Raw genomic sequence first — 20,530 nt, 5'->3', positions numbered from 1 at the left:
TGGAAGTCCCTCATCCTAGGCTCAAAGGCTGGATTACCTATCACGGGAGGGCTGTGAGGGCATTGGGGCAATTGAGAAGTCCCGGCATGCCGTCTTACCAGTCTTCTACGTAGCACCCACCGTGGGATGTGAGGTAATTCCCGTGGGTAGGTTAGACTGGCACCAGAAGTGTCTCCAATGGGACTCCTACTAAGAATTGCTCAATCTGTACCCATTGTTTGTTTGAGGGAGTTGTGTCAGCACCGATCCAGTACTCTGGTCAGGTGGCAGGCCGTGTGGTTTAATATAGTGTCCGGAAGGGCTCTCGCTCCCTTCAGCTTTGGCATTCTCAGGCCCCTCTGGGGTTTGCTCCGAGCCCAAAGGAAATCACCAAAGATCCTATTGATCTTTTTCAAAAAGGAACGTTGTACATGTATTGGGAGTGCTTGTAAAGCAGACGAGGCAGAATATTCATCTTAATTATACTACAATGCCCAAACCATGAAAACAGTCCCCACTGACAGTCTTAGAGGTCCTTCCTAATCTTAGCTATGAGAGGGGGAAAGTTACAGTCGAAAATGTTCTCAATTCTACCTGTTAGGTAAATGCCCAGGTATTTTATTTGGGTTGCCGTTCATTTAAAGGGGAAATCAGCCTGGAGCAGAGCTGACAAGGAAGCCGACATTGAGATCGTTATGTTTTCTGACTTTTGCTGGTTAATCTTAACTCCGCAAGTAAGTTAGGCAAAGAGATCAATGGATTAGTCAAGAAGAACAAAAGATCATCGGCATAAGCCGCTATTTTAGGGGAGAGTGATGCATCGACTTGTAGACCGGTGATATCCGCATTGGAGCAGACTGTCCTCAAGAAAGGTTTAAGGGTAAGGATGAAGATCAAGGGAGAAAGGGGGCATCCCTATCGTGTGCCATTGTCAATGCCAAAGGGTGTTGAGAGAAAGTCATTCACCTTAACCTGCGCTGATGGTGTTGATTAGAGGGCCCGGATCCAATGCATCATTCTCTGGCCCAGACCAATATATTGCAGGGTTTCTGTCAAGAAAACCCAGGTCACCCGATTGAACGCCTTTGCGGCGTTGGTCGATAGGAGCAGCATGAGGATCTTCCGGGTCTGGGCTGCCTGAATTAGGGTTATGGCCTTCGTCGCATTGTCTCACGCCTTCCTTGTAGGGACAAAACCCACATGATCTGAGTGGACCAGCTGTGGGATCAAAGTAACTAGCCGCATTGCTAGGATTTTAGTGAATAGCTTTAAGTCGACATTCAGAAGAGAAATTGTCCGGTAGTTTTGGCAGAGAAACAGATCTTTTTCCTCCTTTGCTATCACTGTAATATGAGCGCAGAGGGTGTCCTCCGGTAGGGCCGCCTCATATCCCACCGTGTTGTATGCTGATAGGAAGTGGGAGGTCAGAATGTCCCCAAAAGTTTTGTAGTATATCAAGGAGTAACCATCTGGTCCCGGCACCTTGCCTGTCTTTGAATTAGCTATAGCCGTCGCTAGCTGTCGACCTGAGAAACTCTTCTAGAGCCGCCAACTCCTCCTCTGAGAGGCGCGGCAGACCCGATTGTTATATATAAGCCTGGAGGGCAATCTGTTTATCTGGGTCCTCAACTTGTGAGTTCTGTTGTGGAAGATTGTAGAGCGATGTGTAATATTTCTTAAAGACCTCCGCTATCTCTTCAGTCGCGTGAACTTTATTCTGGTTGAAAGAAAGTATTTCGGGTATAAATGTCTGGACCTATTGGTTCTTCAGGGGTCGCGCAAGAATTTTCCCACATTCATCACTGTGTTCGTAAAAAGTGTGCTTGCACTTAGCCAGGCTAGCTTTGGCTCTGGTCAAAGCCAATAAGCGCAATTGATCTCTGAGGGCAGTGAGTTCTTCCAAAACTGATCTGGCCAGAGATTTCTTATGGGTGGCTTCAAGAATTCTGATTCTATCCAACAGCTCTGCCACCTGTTTTGTTCTCTCCTTTTTAAGGTGAGAACCTAGTTTGATCAACACTCCCCTAATGTACATCTTAAGGGCTTCCCATACCATCAAAGGGGGCTGTCTGGAGTTACGTTGGAGGTAAAAAAATGGTGAAGCTCCCTCGAGATTTCTGCCGATACCATGCGATCTTGGATCAACGAATCGTTTAGCTTCCATTTCCATTGTTTCTGTATTGCTGGCCGTAAATCCAGATCCATCAGAACTGGAGCGTGATCTGACTAAGTAATAGATTCAATGGATGCTGAAAGAACCCTGGACAGAAGTGACTGTGGAAGCATTAATAAATCGATTTGAGTGTAAGAGTCATGAGGCGGAGAGTAGAAGCTATAGTCCCTCCCGTTCAGATTGAGTATCCTCCAAACATCCATTAATTGGAATGCCTGGAAATTTTTCTTAAGCCATTTTAGGGCCGCATAGGAGATATGAGATGCTCCGCTCGAGGCATCCAGGGTGGGGTCCATGGTAAAATTCATGTCCCCTCCCAGAATCACTGCGCCCTCCGCAAAGTCTCTCAATTTGGTCATAATTGGTTCTAGGAAATCAATCTAATTTGAATTCGGTAGATAGAGGTTAACCAGTGTGACAATATTGGAATCTATACATAGTTACATAGTTAGTGAGGTTGAAAAAAGACATCAATCCATCCAGTTCAACCTATGATGTGTGTTTGTGTCTATTTGTTCGCTGTTAACCATACATTGTATACACCTTTATGTTGTGTTCTTTAAGGTCCCCATCTAATAGTTTTTTGACTGCTGATACCACTGCTTGTGGAAGAGAAATCCACATCCTTAAACCGTTTTTCCTCTAGTTTTAGTGAGTGGCCCGTGTCTTACTGTATTCCCTTTCTCTGAAAAGTTTGTTCCTTATGCTAGGGTCACCAGTACTATAGACCCCTTAACAAATAGAGCACGTCCCTTTCCATTACACCACTGGTCCGAGTACACCCAAGAAGCTAAGTTGCTAATCAGGATGCTTACCCCCTTAGATCTGGAGTCAGACGAACAGCCATGATAGACCGTCGGAAACCTGCGATCTCGTAATCTGCACGGAAATGTGTCTCCTTCAGGAAGCAGATATGAGCTTTTAGTTGTTTCAAATTGGTCAGCACCATGGAGCACTTCTCAGGGGTATTCAGGCTTTTCACATTGATCGATACAAATCGAATAGGATCTTTTTGTCCGGTGGCCATATCTGAGGGGAAAAAAAAAAAGGAAGGAGAGAGGGAGGGGAAAGGGACAGGAAGGGGAGGGAAGGCGGAAAAGGATGCGGAAGCGAGTCCACCACATCACGACTGGATGAAGGGTCAGAGCCACAGTTACCATGCCCCAGGACTGAAGCTGAAGCCACAGGCTCTGCATACCACAATAATTTCAAATAATAAACATCAATTAAAGGCCCTCTGTAGACCCGCGCCCCACCACACAACATCCAGTCATCCCCTCCCCCCAGCCCCCTACCAACCCACCCCCCCCACCCATTTAAATGTCAGTATGGAGACAGATCCCAAATACACACCCCACACAATAGGGATCCGTCTTCGGAATCCCCTCGGCTTGTTAGATGTCAGTCAGTGATCCTCTAGGTAGAAGCCCTGGTCTATTAAGGTGGGTCAAGTCTGGAATAAGAAATCCCCCACCACGATCCATTATTCAGGGGGAGTCTAACCGGGAAGCTGACACGAAGCCCCCATCCACAGGAAACAACAACAAAAGAGATCCTGGGCGGTGCATCCAGCTCAGCCTCCCAACCTGACCGTACTCTGGCTCGATCAATGAGAGGCTCAAAAGGTCCGGGGATGGAGCATCATCCATCACCACAGTTGCGGGCAGCGAGGTCCCGAGGAGGAAAGTCCCCAATAGGGCCACAGGGCTGCAGCCATGTGCCGCAAGCCGAGTCAGTACAATCCAAAGTCAAGGTGCAGTATTCACAGTTCAGTTTTTAGACTTTTCAGGATTCCGGTGCGATCTCTGGTCATCCTTCTTCCCCTTCATGGATGAAACTGCAGGCCCGGCTGGGTACCACGGTACCCTAGATGGGAGTCCCGGCTCGGGATTCTGCTCAGCCAATCCAGCAATGGGATTGGCTCTATTTCCAGGAATCGGAACAGGTCCAGCAAGTCAGCATGGCGCCTCAGGAGAAAAGACGAGCCTCCTCTGCAGATGGTCAGCTGCAGGAGGAAATCCCCAACGATATGTGATCTCCGGCCACCTAAGCTTCGCCAGAAGGGGCTTCAGCAGAGCTCTGTGTTGCAGGGTGGCCCTGGATATATCCGGATAAATGGAGATTTCTGCCCCATCAAAATCAATCGATCCCTAGGACCAAGCGTCCCGAAGTACCCTCTCCTTCTGGACGTGCCGATGCAGGCTGCAGATCACGTCCCAAGGGCGATCCGGATCTGTCGGCTTGAGCCCCAGTGCCCTGTGAATTCTATCAAACTCCAGGTTTGTCGGAGGGTCAGGATCCATCAGCTGATGAAGGATCGCCCTCACCGTCTCAGAAAGGTTTTCCGCACCTGTTGCCTCTGGTATGCCCCGGAGCCACAAGTTGTTGCGGCGTCTCCGGTTCTCAGGGTCCTCCATGTTGGGCTGTGCCTCTGTCAGTTGGCCTTGATGTTCCACCTGACCCTATTCCAGTTGGGACACCCGGAGTTGCAAGGCACCCACCGCAGACTCCCCTCTGGACAGCCGTTCGTCCAGGTGTGAGACCTCAGTACGAATTTGCTGAAAGTCCCGACGGTGTTGCTTCCGCCAGCTGGGCCACCTTTACCTCCAGGTCCGTCTTGGTAGGCAGTGCCCTTAGCGGGGTTTTAATGTCTGGATCCTCCGCTGTGGAGTGTATAAAGAAGCCTTGAGAGGTGGACAACTGTCCTGCAGGATCTAGGGAGGCCGACCGTCCCGCCAACGGGTTGACCAAGGTATACTGCGAGGCCACCATCAGTGCGGGAGGTTGCTGACCATTAGGCCCCAGCGCACCACGTGGACTCGGCAGTGGCGTCTATGGGGAAGACCCTAGGGAGTCTGGGAAGAATTTACTGATAGTTGCCATAGAAGGCACTTTAGATATTCCTCTGGGCTTTCTCCATTTTTGACCGCTCATGGCAGCCGAGAAAGAATGCGAAAGAGCAGGTTAGGGTGCCCGGGGAACGGGAGCTCCAGCAGTAAATGTCCTCACTTCGCCATGTCCAAGCCCTGCGCCCTAGTAAAGGGAATTTTTAAGGCGTCAGCATACCAAGACATTTTAGACAATTTCATGCTCCCAATTTTGTGGGAACAGTTTGGGGATAGCCCCTGCCTGTTCCAACATGACTGCGCACCAGTGAACAAAGCAAGGTCCCATTGAGAAGCTTTCTCTTGACTTCCTGTCCCATAGTTAAAACAGGAAGTGAGAGGACATCCCCTCAAATTGAGGGAATCCCTGGTTGTTACCAGAACTAGTGTCCCCATTGAAAGATTTCCCCTCTATTCCTTTTCTGGTGACATTTTCTTTCACTTTCATGATAACAGTAAACAGGACAAATGGGCACTCCTAATGGGGGCACAGACAAAAAACAATAAGAACAGTTATTCTGATGCCTCTTCACTCTTTCTGGAATTAAAAAACAAAAAAGTTTTGTATTTATTTATACTGCAGTCTTTCACAGTTGTGTAGGCTCTTCTTCAGTACTGAAATATCATGCTCTTACTACTGTACAATGTAGAAACTTCACAGTTTGTAAAAAAAGCTACAGCAAGTCAGATAGAGCCCGCAGTCGTTCCTGGCTGGAGAATGCCCAGCATCATTCAGCCCTTTCTTCCACAGCCTTAATGTCCCTGTTTCACTTCTTTCATTGAATTTAATGAATTCCAGGTCAATCAAACAATGGCCTCAGGATCAAACGTGGGCAAATGCACACCCCCGCCCTTAGTTCCCATTCACAATGATGCAGTGTGGGGAACCACATGTGATTCAGACAGGAAATCACATGTGATTCTTTGCAGTGTGATTTGAGCCCATTCATTTTGTATGGCTCAAATCCGCACTGGAAACAAATCACATTGGTGTTCACACCAATGCGATCCGATTTAGCCAATTGCACTGCATTTTGTGAACAGTTTTTGGGTTGTTGTTAACTTAAAATGGGAACTTCACTCTCCCAAACAACATCGATTATTTTTAATCCTCATGCTGCTAGTATTTGTAAATAGATAGGAAAGTATATTATATTTGCTTGTTTAAAACTTTATTTTTATTACATTTCTTCAGTTACTTCCTGTTTTTTTGCCTAGGCAAAGGATGTCATACATCCCAGGAGTCTTCAGGAGGGGAGGGGAGGGTAGGAGGGGTTTTCTCAGCTAAGCACACTCTCTTGTATGCATACTTGAGCTAAGGACAGGAAGTAAATGCTACATGAATCATGTGCCCTTACTCAAGATGGCCACTGCCAGAAATGCTAGGGGATGGTTTTCAAAGCGATTTCTCAGCAAAATAAACCACAGAGACATGGATGGATGGGAGAGTTTGCTTTGAATAATAAAAATGAATTAAATAGCATTTTTGGTTTGTGGTGCTCAAATGCAGTGAAGATCCACTTAAACATTGACACCCACAGAGGTTCGCATGAACAGAATGGGTTTGTCATGTGGTGTGAGAAATGCACAGGAATTGCTGAAAATCCTGCACCTCATCAGTTTGATCCTGAACTTAAATGTCCTCAGTCTGATGGCCAGTATCATTCAACCTGACGCTTTCTGAAACCAGGTTATCCTGGACCCTTCCCCATCTGTTATTGGACAGTGAAAGGAGAAGTAGCATAGCAATGAGCTCATCTCTCTGCTTTCCTCTTCCTATTAGCATGCTTCTTGTCTCTCTGTGCTGCTTCTTCCTCTTACACTCCAGCCCTACTTTACAGAGGCTGCAATAGGCTGAAACCAGGTCAAATTCAAGTACTTACATTAAAAAAAAAAAAATTTTTAAGATATTAATAATTACAAAACTGCATATTGTGTTTTTTATATCTGACTAGAGTTCAGCATTAACTTGTTTAACAAAAAATATAGATTCTAATTTATGATTGCAGTACTTCAAACCATATACTTTGCACTCACTTTTTGTGGACTTCTCTCTTCCAGGGTCTTGCTGAATTTGACATGGAATGTTTTAAAAAATATGGCAAAATATGGGGGTAAGTTTTTTTTATTGTGTTACCCAAACACATTACCTTGTAGAAACAGCTGAGCAATTGTTATATCCCTCATTGGTCTTTGAGAGTGTAGTGCTTTGCTTCTATCCACAATAGAGAGAACACATAATGTACATTTTTTGAATTCCAGTCTAAATTTGCTTACTGGATCTTACAGAAGGCTACAAGTATCTACAGATATTAGATGATGATCTCCTGGATCAGTTGACAACTTAACGTCTATGAGGCAGATGCAGCTGGCTAAGGCTGATCATATTAAGCAATTGGGTTTAGTGACCTGGCTGACCACTATGAGATGCAAAATAGTAATTATAACTAGAGTTGAGCGGACACCTGGATGTCCGTGTTCGGCGGGTTCGGCCGAACTTTAAAAAAAAGTCCGGGTCCGTGTCCCGGACTTTTGCCGCAATAAAATGGCTCTAAAACACCAATGGAAAGGGCTAGACTGCTGCAAATGGCAGCAAAACGTAGTTAAGAGCATGGCAAGTGCTCTGCAAACAAATGTGGATAGGGAAATAACTTAAAACAACAAAAAAAAAAACAGAAAAATAAAACAATGTTCTTCATCTCTGAAGGACGAGGCCCATATGGAGTAGGAGGGAGGTTGAGGTGGTGGTGGATGTGGCGGTGTCATAGGCGTGTGCACAGGGTGTGCCGGGTGTACCTGGGCACACCCTAATCACCTAGGGCTCATAGCATTATCGCTTTGTTTGCCAGTGAGGAGAAGGGAAAGATCTCCCTCGGACCTGCTCTACTCTATTTCTCTTTGCCAGCAGGGAGAGTAATGTATCGGGGCCATGTACATGTAGGCAAACACATGCATGTGTATTTAATATAATATAATGCAATAGGCTGCGCACACCTATGGGCGGTGTAGGTGGAAGCGGCGGTGGAGGAGGACCAGGGCCGGATTAAGAGCATCATGGGCTTGGTGCTGAGGATTTTGAAGGGCCTTAAGGGCCGTGCCTTGGCATGCACCCAGAGGAGGAAGGGTGCAGCCATGCATGCCTAATTCCACATGGGATGCTGTCTCTGAAGCCCATAAACACATCCATGCATCGGCAACTGTCCCTCCTTGTCCGGCCTTCGTGTTGTGTGGGGAGGTTCTGAGGGAGCTGCCTGGGGAAGCGAGCATAGAAGCCAGACTTCTGTGTTTACAAGTGACAGAAGAGCGGTAACAGTGAATATGGCCAACCCGGGGCCTATATAAAGGTAGGGGCCTGGAGCTGCAGCTCCAATAGCCCCTACGTTAATCTGGCCCTGAGGAGGACGAGGTAGCCAACACTGCTTCTTTTCACAAATTTTAAATGAGGGTACACCCCAAAAGAGTGAGAGAGAGCAAAAATGGAACAATGGCTGGGTAAGATCGGTATCCATCGCTATTCTGCACAAGGTACCGAAAAGTCCCTTGGGATCCATGCCTGGTTCATTTTAATGAACGTGAGCTTGTCCACATTGTCTCTGGATGTAACGCTCCGGCGTTTGTTTAGTGAACTGGATTTGCAGCTGCAGAATTTCCACTCAGTAGTCGTTTAGAGATGTGTTGAATTACCATATCCAACTCTCCAGACTCATCATTGTGGCCCAGCCTGCCTCAGCATGCAATTATACAGACACTCAGATAAGATGTTCCTGGAGTGATAGTTTGTATATGATAGTATAGAGGTGATGTGCTGAAAGGACAGGCGTGAGTAGTGATAGCAATGATAGGCACTCAGTAGTAATGTTCAGGAGTGTTAGCAGATGGTGATAGATATTATGCAGATAGGTTAGCAATCATGTACAAATAACAGGTGGTAGGGGACAGCAGATGAAGTGTACAGGAATTGCTAACTCAGTGCAAGGATATAGATGGTAGTAGACTCAAGAGCTGACAATCTATGTAACAGTGCAGATGATAGAAATAGTAATGCATAGATAGCAACAGTCTTTAGTATGCAAGAGTAGATAGTGTAAGTTGATAGGAAGGAATCCCCTGTGGGGTACTTATCACTAGTTGGTTTAGAGAGATGAGGGGTCCGGTAATGAGATAAGGATCAGGTAGCGAGATACAGGATCAGTAGCGAGATACAGGAAATAGCTGGAGGCTTCGGCAGTGTCAGACAAGGCTGTATAACAAGCGGTAGGATCAGGTAGCGAGATACAAGATCAGAAAGTGAGATACAGGATCAGGTAGTGAGATACAAGATCAAGTAGCGTCAGGTATAGCTGCATACAGGTGGCTTGCACGAACACCTTGTGAGTGAAAGCCGGCGATTGAAATAGCCGCTCAGAGCGGCGCCTAGTGATGACGTCATGAGAATTAAAGGGACAGGTAGCTATATGCGGAAGAAATGGCTGGAAGGGTACCGAAGGTACCAGAATCTTACACTGGACAGGCGGCTGCGCTTGTCTGTGATAACGCCCCCAGCCGTGCTAAATACCCGTTCAGATAATACACTGGCTGCAGGGCACGCCAGCACCTCCAAGGCGTAAAGGGCAAGCTCAGGCCATGTGCCCAACTTGGAGACCCAGAAGTTGAAGGGGGCAGACCCCTCATTCAGTACGTCTAGGCGTGTGCACACATACTGCTCCACCATGTTGGTGAAATGCTGCCTCCTGCTAAGACGTTCCATATGAGCTGCTGGTGCTGCTGTTTGTTGTGGCATGCTGACAAAGCTTTTCCACATTTCGGCCATGCTAACCCTGCCTTCTGAGGTGCTGGCGGTGCCCTGGTTGCGTTGGCGACCTCTTCCTCCTCCTCCTCTGCCTTGTGCTTCCACTGTGGCCCCGCTGTCAGGTGGGAATGCCAGCAGCATCGCGTCTACCAGCGTCCGCTTGTACTTGCGCATCTTGCGATCGCGCTCCAGTGAGTGAATTAAGGACGGTACGTTGTCCTTGTAACGGGGATCCAGCAGCGTGGCCACCCAGTAATCAGCACAAGTTAGAATGTGGGCAACTCGGCGGTCGTTGTGGAGACACTGCAGCATGTAATCGCTCATGTGTGCCAGGCTGCCCAGAGGCAACGAAAGGCTGTCCTCTGTGGGAGGTGTATAGTCCCTGTCCTCTGTATCCCCCCAGCCACGCACCAGTGATGGCCATGAGCTGGCCTGGGTGCCACCCTGCTGTGAACATGGTTCCATCTCCTCCTCCAGCTCCTCATCCTCCTCATCCTCCAGAACTGTGCCCCTGCTGGACAATTGTGTCCCTGGCGTTTGTGTGTGCAGGAACCCACCCTCGGAGCCCCTTGCGAATGACTGCCCTGAAAGCCTTGGAAATGTTACCTCTTCATCCTCCTCCTCCTCATCCTGTGCTACATCCTCTTCCATCATCGCCCGAATTGTTTTTTCAAGGAGGCATAGAAGTGGGATAGTTAAGCTGAGAACGACGTCATCGGCACTGGCCATGTTGGTGGAGTACTCAAAACAGCGCAACAAGGCACACAGGTCTCGCATGGAGGCCCAGTTATTGGTGGTGAAGTGGTGCTGTTCCGCAGAGCGACCCACGCGTGCGTGCTGCATCTGAAACTCCACTATGGCCTGCTGCTGCTCGCACAGTCTTTGCAGCATGTGCAAGGTGGAGTTCCACCTTGTGGGCACGTCACATATGAGGCGGTGAGCGGGAAGGCCGAAGTTATGCTGCAGCGCTGACAGGCGAGCAGCAGCAGGGTGAGAACGCCGAAAGTGCGCACAGACGGCCCGCACTTTCTGCAGCAGCTCTGACATATCGGGGTAGTTTTTAAGGAACCTCTGCACCACCAAATTCAGCACATGCGCCAGGCAAGGGATGTGCGTCAAACCGGCTAGGCCCAGAGCTGCTATGAGATTTCGCCCGTTATCGCACACCACCAGGCCGGGCTTGAGGCTCGCTGGCAGCAACCACTCATTTGTCTGCTGTTCCATGCTCCTCCACAACTCCTGCGCGGTGTGTGGTTTGTCCCCCAAACAGGCAAGTTTTAAAACTGCCTGCTGTCGTTTACCCCTGGCTGTGCTGAAGTTGGTGGTGAAGGTGTTACGCTGTCCGGATGAGGAGGCGGTAGAGGATGAGGAAGCGGAGTAGGAGGAGTTAGGAACAGGAGGCAAACTGAAGCGCCCTGCAATCCTCGGTGGTGGAAGGACATGCGCCAAATTGCTATCCGCCTCAGGCCCATCCGCCACTGCATTTACCCAGTGTGCCGTTAGGGAGATATAACGCCCCTGACCATGCTTACTGGTCCACGTATCAGTAGTTAGGTGGACCTTGCCACAGATGGCGTTGCGCAGTGCACACCTGATTTTTTTTGCCCACTTGGTTGTGCAGGGAAGGGATGGCTTGCCTGGAAAAGTAGTGGCGGCTGGGCACGACGTACTGTGGGACAGCCACCGACATAAGGTTTTTAAAACTGTGCAACTCCACCAGACGGAATGACAGCATTTCAAAGGCCAAGAATTTTGAAATGCTGGCATTCAGGGCCAGGGATCGCGGGTGGGTAGGGGGGTACTTCCTCTTCCTCTCAAGTGTTTGGGAGATGGAAAGCTGAACGCTTCCACGGGACATTGTGGAGACGGTTGGTGACCCAGGTGGTGGTGTTGCTGACAGATCCGCTGTTTGCGGGGTGGCAGGTGCCGGTATCACTACAGATGTGGCTGGAGCAGCCGAGACTGCAGCAGAAGAAGAAGCAGGATGAGCCAGAGACGTTTCTTGGTTTTGAAGGTGTCTACTCCACTGCATTTGAAGGTGTCTACTCCACTGCAGCTCGTGCTTTGCACTTAGATGCCTGATCATGCAGGTTGTGCTCAGGTTGAGAAGGTTCTGATTGCATAGGGTGCAAACCACTCGTGTCCTGTCATCAGCACATTTTCTAAAGAACTTCCACGCTAGAGAACTCCTTTGAGCTGACTTTGGTGCGCTCGTTCCCTTGCTGCATTGGGCAGTAGCGGGCGTAGTGTCTAGGGCACGGCCGCTCCGCTTCTGCACCCTGCTCCCTCTTCTGCTGTGCTGGTGGCTCTGTGCGACCACCGCCTCTTCCTCCAAACTACTCAGGTCACCTGCATGACGTTCATTCCATGTGGGGTCGAGGACCTCATCGTCCTCCACATCATCTTCCACCCAGTCTTCACCCCTGCCCTCCTTGTCGGTCTCCACAATTCTGAACGCCGCAGCAGTTGGCACCTGCGTTTCGTCATCATCGGAGACGTGCTGCGATGGTCCTTGCATGTACTCATCTTGAGAAATAAGTGGTTGGGCATCGCTGCACTCAATCTCTTCCACTTCTGGGGCAGGGCTAGGTGGATGGCCCTGGGAAACCCTGCTGACAGAGTCCTCAAAAAGAACAAGAGACTGCTGTATGGATTGGGGCTCAGACTGCTTGCCTGATTTCCAGGGGGGTGAGGTGAAAGACGGTTGGACATTGGCTGCAGGTACCAACTCTGACCTTTCTGCAGTAGACTGGGTGGGAGACAATGTGAAGGAACTGGAGGCACTGTCAGCAACCCAATCTACTATCGCCTGTACTTCTTCAGGCCTCATCACGTCTAGAGGCGCATTATGCCCTACCAAATACTGCTGCAGGTTCTGTCGCCTACTCACACTTGTGGAAGGTGTTTCACTTGTGCGTGTAGCTGGCACAGATCGACCACGTCCTCTCCTTGCAACAGGAGCTCTACAAGCAGCACCACGACCCAGGCCACGGCCCCTATTTGGCGGTCTCCTCATATTTCTGTAATTTATGATCTTGCCCTAGAAAGGTGTTTATTGAATAGCGGAACAAAACCACAACAGTATCGCACGGGTGTATCTGACAGTCAAATATGCAAACTATGCCGCAATTTAATGTTTTTTACCCCAAAAGGGTGTATATTGAATAGCGGAATAGGAAAAAGGATAAAAAAACGGTGTATCTCACACGTACAAACACAGACTAGGCCCCGACTAAAATTTTTTGTACCCTAAAGGGAGGATGAGGAAGAGGAGTAGGAGGAGTTGGGAACAGGAGGCAAACTGAAGCGCCCTGCAATCCTTGGCGGTGGAAGGAGATGCGCCAAACAAATTTAAAAGGTGTATCTCACACGTACCGATACAGAGTATGCCGTAATTTAATTTTCTTACACTCCAAAAGGGTGTATATTGAATAGCGGAATAGGAAAAATGTTATAATACGGTGTATCTCACACGTACAAACACAGACTAGGCTCTGATTACAATTTTTTGTACCCTAAAGGCAGGATGAGGAAGAGGAGTAGGAGGAGTTGGGAACAGGAGCAAAAACTGAAGCGCCCTGCAATCCTCAGTGGTAGAAGGAGATGCGCCAAACAAATTTAAAAAGGTGTATCTCACATGTACCGGTACAGACTATCCCGCAATTTAATTTTTTACACTCAAACAGGGTGTATATTGAATAGCGGAATAGGAGAAATTTTACAAAACGGTGTATCTCACACGTACAAACACAATCTAGGCCCCGATTACAATTTTTTGTACCCTAAAGGCAGGATGAGGAAGAGGAGTAGGAGGAGTTGGGAACAGGAGCAAAAACTGAAGCGCCCTGCAATCCTCGGCGGTAGAAGGAGATGCGCCAAACAAATTTAAAAGGGTGTATCTCACATGTACCGGTACAGACTATCCCACAATTTAATTTTTTACACTCAAACAGGGTGTATATTGAATAGCGGAATAGGAGAAATTTTACAAAACGGTGTATCTCACACGTACAAATTACAATTTTTTGTACCCTAAAGGCAGGATGAGGAGTAGGAGGAGTTCGGAACAGGCAGGAGGCAGACTGAAGCACCCTCAAATCCTCGGCAGTATGAGATGCACCCCAAAAATTGGAAAGGTGTATCTCACACGTACCAACACAGACTATCCCGCAATTTAATTGATCCCCAAAGGTTTTTATTGAATAGCGGAATAGGAAATATGATCCAAAAAAGTGTATGTATCTCACACGTACAGAAGCACACTAGGCCCCAATTACTATTGTTTGTACTCCTAAAAGGCTGGATGAGGAGTAGGAGGAGTATGGAACAGGCAGCACCCTCAAATCTTCAGAAGTATGAGATGAACCCCAAAAACTTGGAAAGGTGGATCTCACATGTACCAACACAGACTATCCCGCAATTTAACTGATCCCCAAAGGTTTTTATTGAATAGCGGAATAGAAAATATGATCAAAAAAAGTGTATGTATCTCACACGTACAGAAGCACACTAGGCCCCAATTACTATTGTTTGTACCCCTAAAAGGCTGAATGAGGAGTAGGAGGAGTATGGAACAGGCAGCACCCTCAAATCTTCAGAAGTATGAGATGAACCCCAAAAACTTGAAAAGGTGGATCTCACACGTACCAACACAGACTATCCCGCAATTTAACTGATCCCCAAAGGTTTTTATTGAATAGCGGAATAGAAAATATGATCAAAAAAAGTGTATGTATCTCACACGTACAGAAGCACACTAGGCCCCAATTACTATTGTTTGTTCCCCTAAAAGGCTGGGTGAGGAGTAGGAGGAGTTTGGAACAGGCAGCACCCTCAAATCTTCAGAAGTATGAGATGAACCCCAAAAACTTGGAAAGGTGGATCTCACACGTACCAACACAGACTATCCCGCAATTTAACTGATCCCCAAAGGTTTTTATTGAATAGCGGAATAGGAAATATGATCCAAAAAAGTGTATGTATCTCACACGTACAGAAGCACACTAGGCCCCAATTACTATTGTTTGTACCCCTAAAGGCAGGATGAGGAGTAGGAGGAGTTTGGAACAGGCAGCACCCTCAAATCTTCAGAAGCATGAGATGAACCCCAAAAACTTGGAAAGGTGGATCTCACACGTACCAACGCAGACTATCCCACAATTTAACTGATCCCCAAAGGTTTTTATTGAATAGCGGAATAGAAAATATGATCAAAAAAAGTGTATGTATCTCACACGTACAGAAGCACACTAGGCCCCAATTACTATTGTTTGTACCCCTAAAAGGCTGGATGAGGAGTAGGAGGAGTATGGAACAGGCAGCACCCTCAAATCTTCAGAAGTATGAGATGAACCCCAAAAACTTGGAAAGGTGGATCTCACACGTACCAACACAGACTATCCCGCAATTTAATTGATCCCCAAAGGTTTTTATTGAATAGCGGAATAGGAAATATGATCAAAAAACGTGTATGTATCTCACACGTACAGAAGCACACTAGGCCCCAATTACTATTGTTTGTACCCCTAAAAGGCTAGATGAGGAGTAGGAGGAGTATGGAACAGGCAGCACCCTCAAATCTTCAGAAGTATGAGATGAACCCCAAAAACTTGGAAAGGTGGATCTCACACGTACCAACACAGACTATCCGCAATTTAACTGATCCCCAAAGGTTTTCATTGAATAGCGGAATAGAAAATATGATCAAAAAAAGTGTATGTATCTCACACATACAGAAGCACACTAGGCCCCAATTACTATTGTTTGTACCCCTAAAAGGCTGGATGAGGAGTAGGAGGAGTTTGGAACAGGCAGCACCCTCAAATCTTCAGAAGTATGAGATGAACCCCAAAAACCCCAAATATCATTCAGCTCTGCTGCAGGCCACAATTTAATTTTTTTTTTAACCCAAGGCTGTATATTGAATAGAGGAATAGAAAAAAAGTGTATGATTTTTGAAACCACTCAATGATAGCACATGTGAACTGAACACAGCAGTGTATGATCAGTCAGCACAGCACAGCTGAAGGAAAAACGCTGCACACAGTGCCTGATAGAAAAATACTTTTCTCCCTCCTCCTCAGTGGGCAAAAAAGATTGTGTTCACTGCACCCCAAAAAGATTGTGTTCACTGCACCCCAAAAAGATTGTGTTCACTGCACCCCACACACAGCAAAATGGATGTGGACCACTGACACCTGCCTATCTCCTATCCCACCCCACACAGCAATATCGATTGTAGTTTGTAGAACACACTGACCCTAAAAATCAGCAGACTCTCTCCCTAAAAGGATTGATAAGATCGTAGATCGATCACTGCAAACCCCACCCCACACAGCAATATCGATTGTAGTTTGTAGAACGCACTGACCCTAAAAATCAGCAGACTCTCTCCCTAAAAGGATTGATAAGATCGTAGATCGGTCACTGCAAACCCCACCCCACACAGCAATATCGATTGTAGTTTGTAGAACACAGTGACCCTAAAAATCAGCAGACTCTCTCCCTAAAAGGATTGATAAGATCGTAGATCGGGTGACTGCAAACCCCACCCCACACAGCAATATCGATTGTAGTTTGTAGAACACACTGACCCTAAAATCAGCAGGCTCTCTCCCTAAAAGGATTGATAAGATCGTAGATCGGTCACTGCAAACCCCACCCCACACAGCAATATTGATTGTAGTTTGTAGAACACACTGACCCTAAAAATCAGCAGACTCTCTCCCTAAAAGGATTGATAAGATCGTAGATCGGTCACTGCAAACCCCACCCCACACAGCAATATCGATTGTAGTTTGTAGAACACACTGACCCTAAAAATCAGCAGACTCTCTCCCTAAAAGGATTGATAAGATCGTAGATCGGTCACTGCAAACCCCACCCCACACAGCAATATCGATCGTAGAAAACTGACCCTAAAAATCAGCAGACTCTCTCCCTAAAATGCCTACAACTTGCCCTGCCTAACACACTCCGACCTGTCCCTCAATTCTATGCGGACACAAATGAGTTTTGCCTGCCTGTCTGTCCCTATTCAGCAGCCAGCACGTATGTGTGCTCTGTCCCTGAACTAGTACACAGCAGAATGACGCCTCAGCGGCGCTGCCTCGAACTTATAAAGACTTGGTCACATGATTCAGACGGCCAATCACAGCTACTAATACATTTGTAGGCATGGCTGGGATGGCTTAGGCACACCAGTTAAACGCTTGTTGATTGGCTGTTGAAAGCCCACCATGAAAAGCGCGCCAATGCATGCAAAACCCGGAAATAAAATGACCAAACACGGATTTTTACCCGAACATACAGTAAAGTTTTCGGGTCCGTGTTCGGGTAGCAAAAATCCAATTATTCGGTACGAACACGAATACAGTCCGTGTTCGCTCAACCCTAATTATAACTAAACTTGGTGACATGGAGATGTTTGAGATACATTTATGGATGTACAGACTGATTTTTTTATTCTTTTTTTTACGTTGAGATTTTCCAGCATTCTGACCATTAAGTGTAGGTCATTATTTGCAGGCTTTACCTTCAATACTAGGTTTCAGCCTGAAACTGCAGTTCCTGCTGAAGGCACATTGGAGATTTAACACTGGTGGGTCAAAAGCAGGGATATAGTTTACACACTATGAAGAAAGCAGCTTTAATTTTTACATATCCACATATATCCACAAAACTTGATTTTTTTTTATTATTATTCAATACAAGGCCTACTGGTGTGCCAATCCCTCATCAAGCTTTGAGCATTCTGTAGCCAGTCAGAGAAAGAAAATTGTGCATAGTACATAAGCACCATCATTTTAATGTGAAGATTTGTGTTTTTATTCACACAATGCTAATTTGTGGCAAGAAATAGGGGCACATTATGAAACAACAATGTGTCAGGGACCATGAACCAGGCAGAGACAGAAAATGCAGTTAAAATCACACCTTTAATGTAATAGTAAAAATAATACAGATCAGGAACATAGTCAAAAACAGAAGCCAGGGTTAGGAAGCCAAAACGGGTAATCAGACAAGCTGGAATTAGAAAGCCAGGAGTCAGCCTTGTAAGAAGCCAAGGATCAGGAACCAGAAGAAACGTCAGCCAGGCAAAGCCATTACAGGAACAGAGCAGAGTCACACTAGAGATGTTGACCAGGTGAAGGCATGAAGGGAAAAGGCACAGCAGTTTTTAAAAGCAAAAAGGGGCTGGCTGTAGGCTGGTCTAATGATACAGGTAATGGTAACCAGGTGAGTCACTGTGGAAACTGTGAGTGGCTGGTAATTAACTGACAGCTGAGCAGCCTTGAGCACTGAGAAGAAAGCTGCTAGAAGTCCAGCCCTGACACAATGCTAAGCTGTGGTGATTGTTTAACAAAGGGATATCTGGGATTGTGTGGTCATTGATAGAATTGAGATAGATAGAGGACTTGAAGCGCTTTGTAGTTTATATAAGCTGATTCCACACTGACTTGCCAACCTTATGCAATAACTGGGTGCAGAATAGGGAATGTGGGAATTGTGATTGTATCATACTTACTGTAATTTTCTTTTCCTGGTGCTTATCCATGGCAGTATGCATGTGATAGTAGCCCTGCCCACTTCCGCCCACAGGACCAGTGCATAGCTATGAAAAGTTAACACCCACACAACAGCCCATTCCCTGTACATTGCTAGGACCGAACTGGGTGGGTTTGGTATGCTGCCATGGATAGGCACCAGGAAAAGAAAATTACGGTAAGTATGATACAATTTTCTGTTTTCCTGGTGCCTCCATGGCAGCATACGTGTGATAGATCAATAACTAGCTATCAGGGTGGGAAACTTCAGCAAAATTCCATCATAAGAAAGTGGGTAAGCTACTGGATTCCTGAAAAAGACAGGTGTAGTGAGGACTACTTAGCCCATCAGTAGTGCTGAGTAGTGCCCATGATGTTCAGATGCTGCTGGAGGAACGTACAGCAAATACTTTCGGTGGTGGCAGCCCGGCCTTACAGCGGGACCTTAGAATTAACTTTAGGAACCGCAAGGTGATTGTGTGCTGGAGCATTCTACCATTGTTGGTTTCTAAGGAACTAGGTATAGCTACTTTGGCTAGCTAATGGCTATTTGCAAGTGTGCCATCATTGATCTGGATGTATTGAAGGAGTACTTCACCCAAGACGGACAAAGCAATCTCACTTCGGAATAGGCAAACAAATGCCCACAGGCTCTTGATGCCATCACAACAGCAAGGCTGTGAACTTCCTGCAGCTTGAAGAGCTTCCTCAATATTTCTTATACCAGAAGCCGGCTTTGGATAAGGCTGGTACAAAAACAATTTAGCACCATCCCTAAAACCCTCCCCATCTGCATCAACATGAAAATCCCCAGAACAGGCCCCTGGAGCGCACCCCCTCAAGGGGACATGCCCCCAAAGCCTGCCCCAAAAATTACAACGCAGATGGAAAAAGGACAACAGACAGCACCCAAATGATCCCACAGCAAGTGCGTTAATCCGGCTACAATCACCCCAAGCCCTTAGTAGAACACAGGGAAAGTGAGGATAGAAGCCTAGGCGGTAGCCTTGCTGATCTTAGAAACTGTAGTCTGCCGCCAAAAACTCAGGATGCACGCATAGATTGAGTAGAGGGCATCTTGTCAGGACAGGATGGAACCTGAACTCTGGAGCATGGAGTTGGTTGATGGTCTGCTGAGTCAACTTGACATAATGGAGATGGAAAATGGAGCATCAGTACAGAATCCCTCTTGAAATACAAGAGTAAAGTAAAGGCTGAGAGATAAACTTTCCAACATGACCACATCCAACCAAGAGACAGAAACTTCCTTTGGGTGAACTGGATACAGATCAAAGAACTAAATAAGGATTTCATGTTTGAGGAGACAGATAGAAACTAACCAGAGCAAGATGGAGAACTGGGTTCCAACAACCTTGTCTTATGTTAAACCTGTGAAAGATTCCATGCCAGAAAGTGTCACCAGTCTTGAACAGTCACCTCTCCAAGTGAAGACTACAAGTGAACTGCTTAAGATCCCATAAAGTCACATGGGGAGCAATATTAAGAGCCAAATGCTCACCTAGGCCAAGCTGCAGGAGAGGACTTGTCCAGCAAAGAAACTTTTGGGGAGAAAGTCCTGAGGCTTACACCAAAATAAGCAATCACCACATGTCCGGCAATAGATTTAACATGGGGAAGTAGACCTCCCTGCTTAGCTATAAGGGATTCCTAGACTCCATGATGCCCGGTCTCAAGATTTGAGCTTCAATTATCAAGCTGTCAGAGTCAGCTTTGAAGCTGGATGGTAAAACACATTCCTTGGGAACAGATAATCCTGATCCAGTAGATCCCTTGGAGCAACTGTCTGGCACCGCTTTTAGTTTGGCATACCACATCTGCCTGGATCAACCTAAAACACCATTTCGAACATGCAAGCCAAACGAGGGAAGAAATTCATTAAAGTCACAGGAGAATCCTAACAGAGGACCACTGCACCTGAGCCAAAACTGCCTAGCCTTTTTTTTTACCTCAGGGGCCCGGTAGTAACCTCTGAAGTTTCCCTACCTGGGACATACCTCCAGGAATAGCTCCAGGGGTAGAAATCAATCTCACAGGTTTAGGCACTGCTGCCAGATGCAGTCTGCTTGCCACGATATATACCTGGAATGCTCATGCCAGACAAGGCTGGAGCCTGATGTTTTGCCAAGGATACCAATCT

At 46.9% G+C, this 20,530-nt stretch overlaps 1 protein-coding gene across 1 annotated transcript in view; it reads left to right on the top strand.

Moving 5' to 3' along the window:
* The window catches only part of LOC309554868 (cytochrome P450 3A24-like), a 77,238-nt gene that overhangs the window by 19,448 nt on the left and 37,260 nt on the right, over positions 1-20,530 (top strand). The window contains exon 3 of the mRNA XM_082256590.1: positions 7,099-7,151. Within this exon, the coding sequence (XP_082112716.1) occupies positions 7,099-7,151 (53 nt within the window). The remainder of the gene's footprint in view (positions 1-7,098; positions 7,152-20,530) is intronic.

This window comes from Pelophylax lessonae (genome assembly GCF_965119305.1).
Source record: "Pelophylax lessonae genome assembly, chromosome: 1".
In the NCBI taxonomy this organism is placed as follows: Eukaryota; Metazoa; Chordata; class Amphibia; order Anura; family Ranidae; genus Pelophylax; species Pelophylax lessonae.
This window is presented reverse-complemented; position numbering and strand designations above follow the sequence as displayed.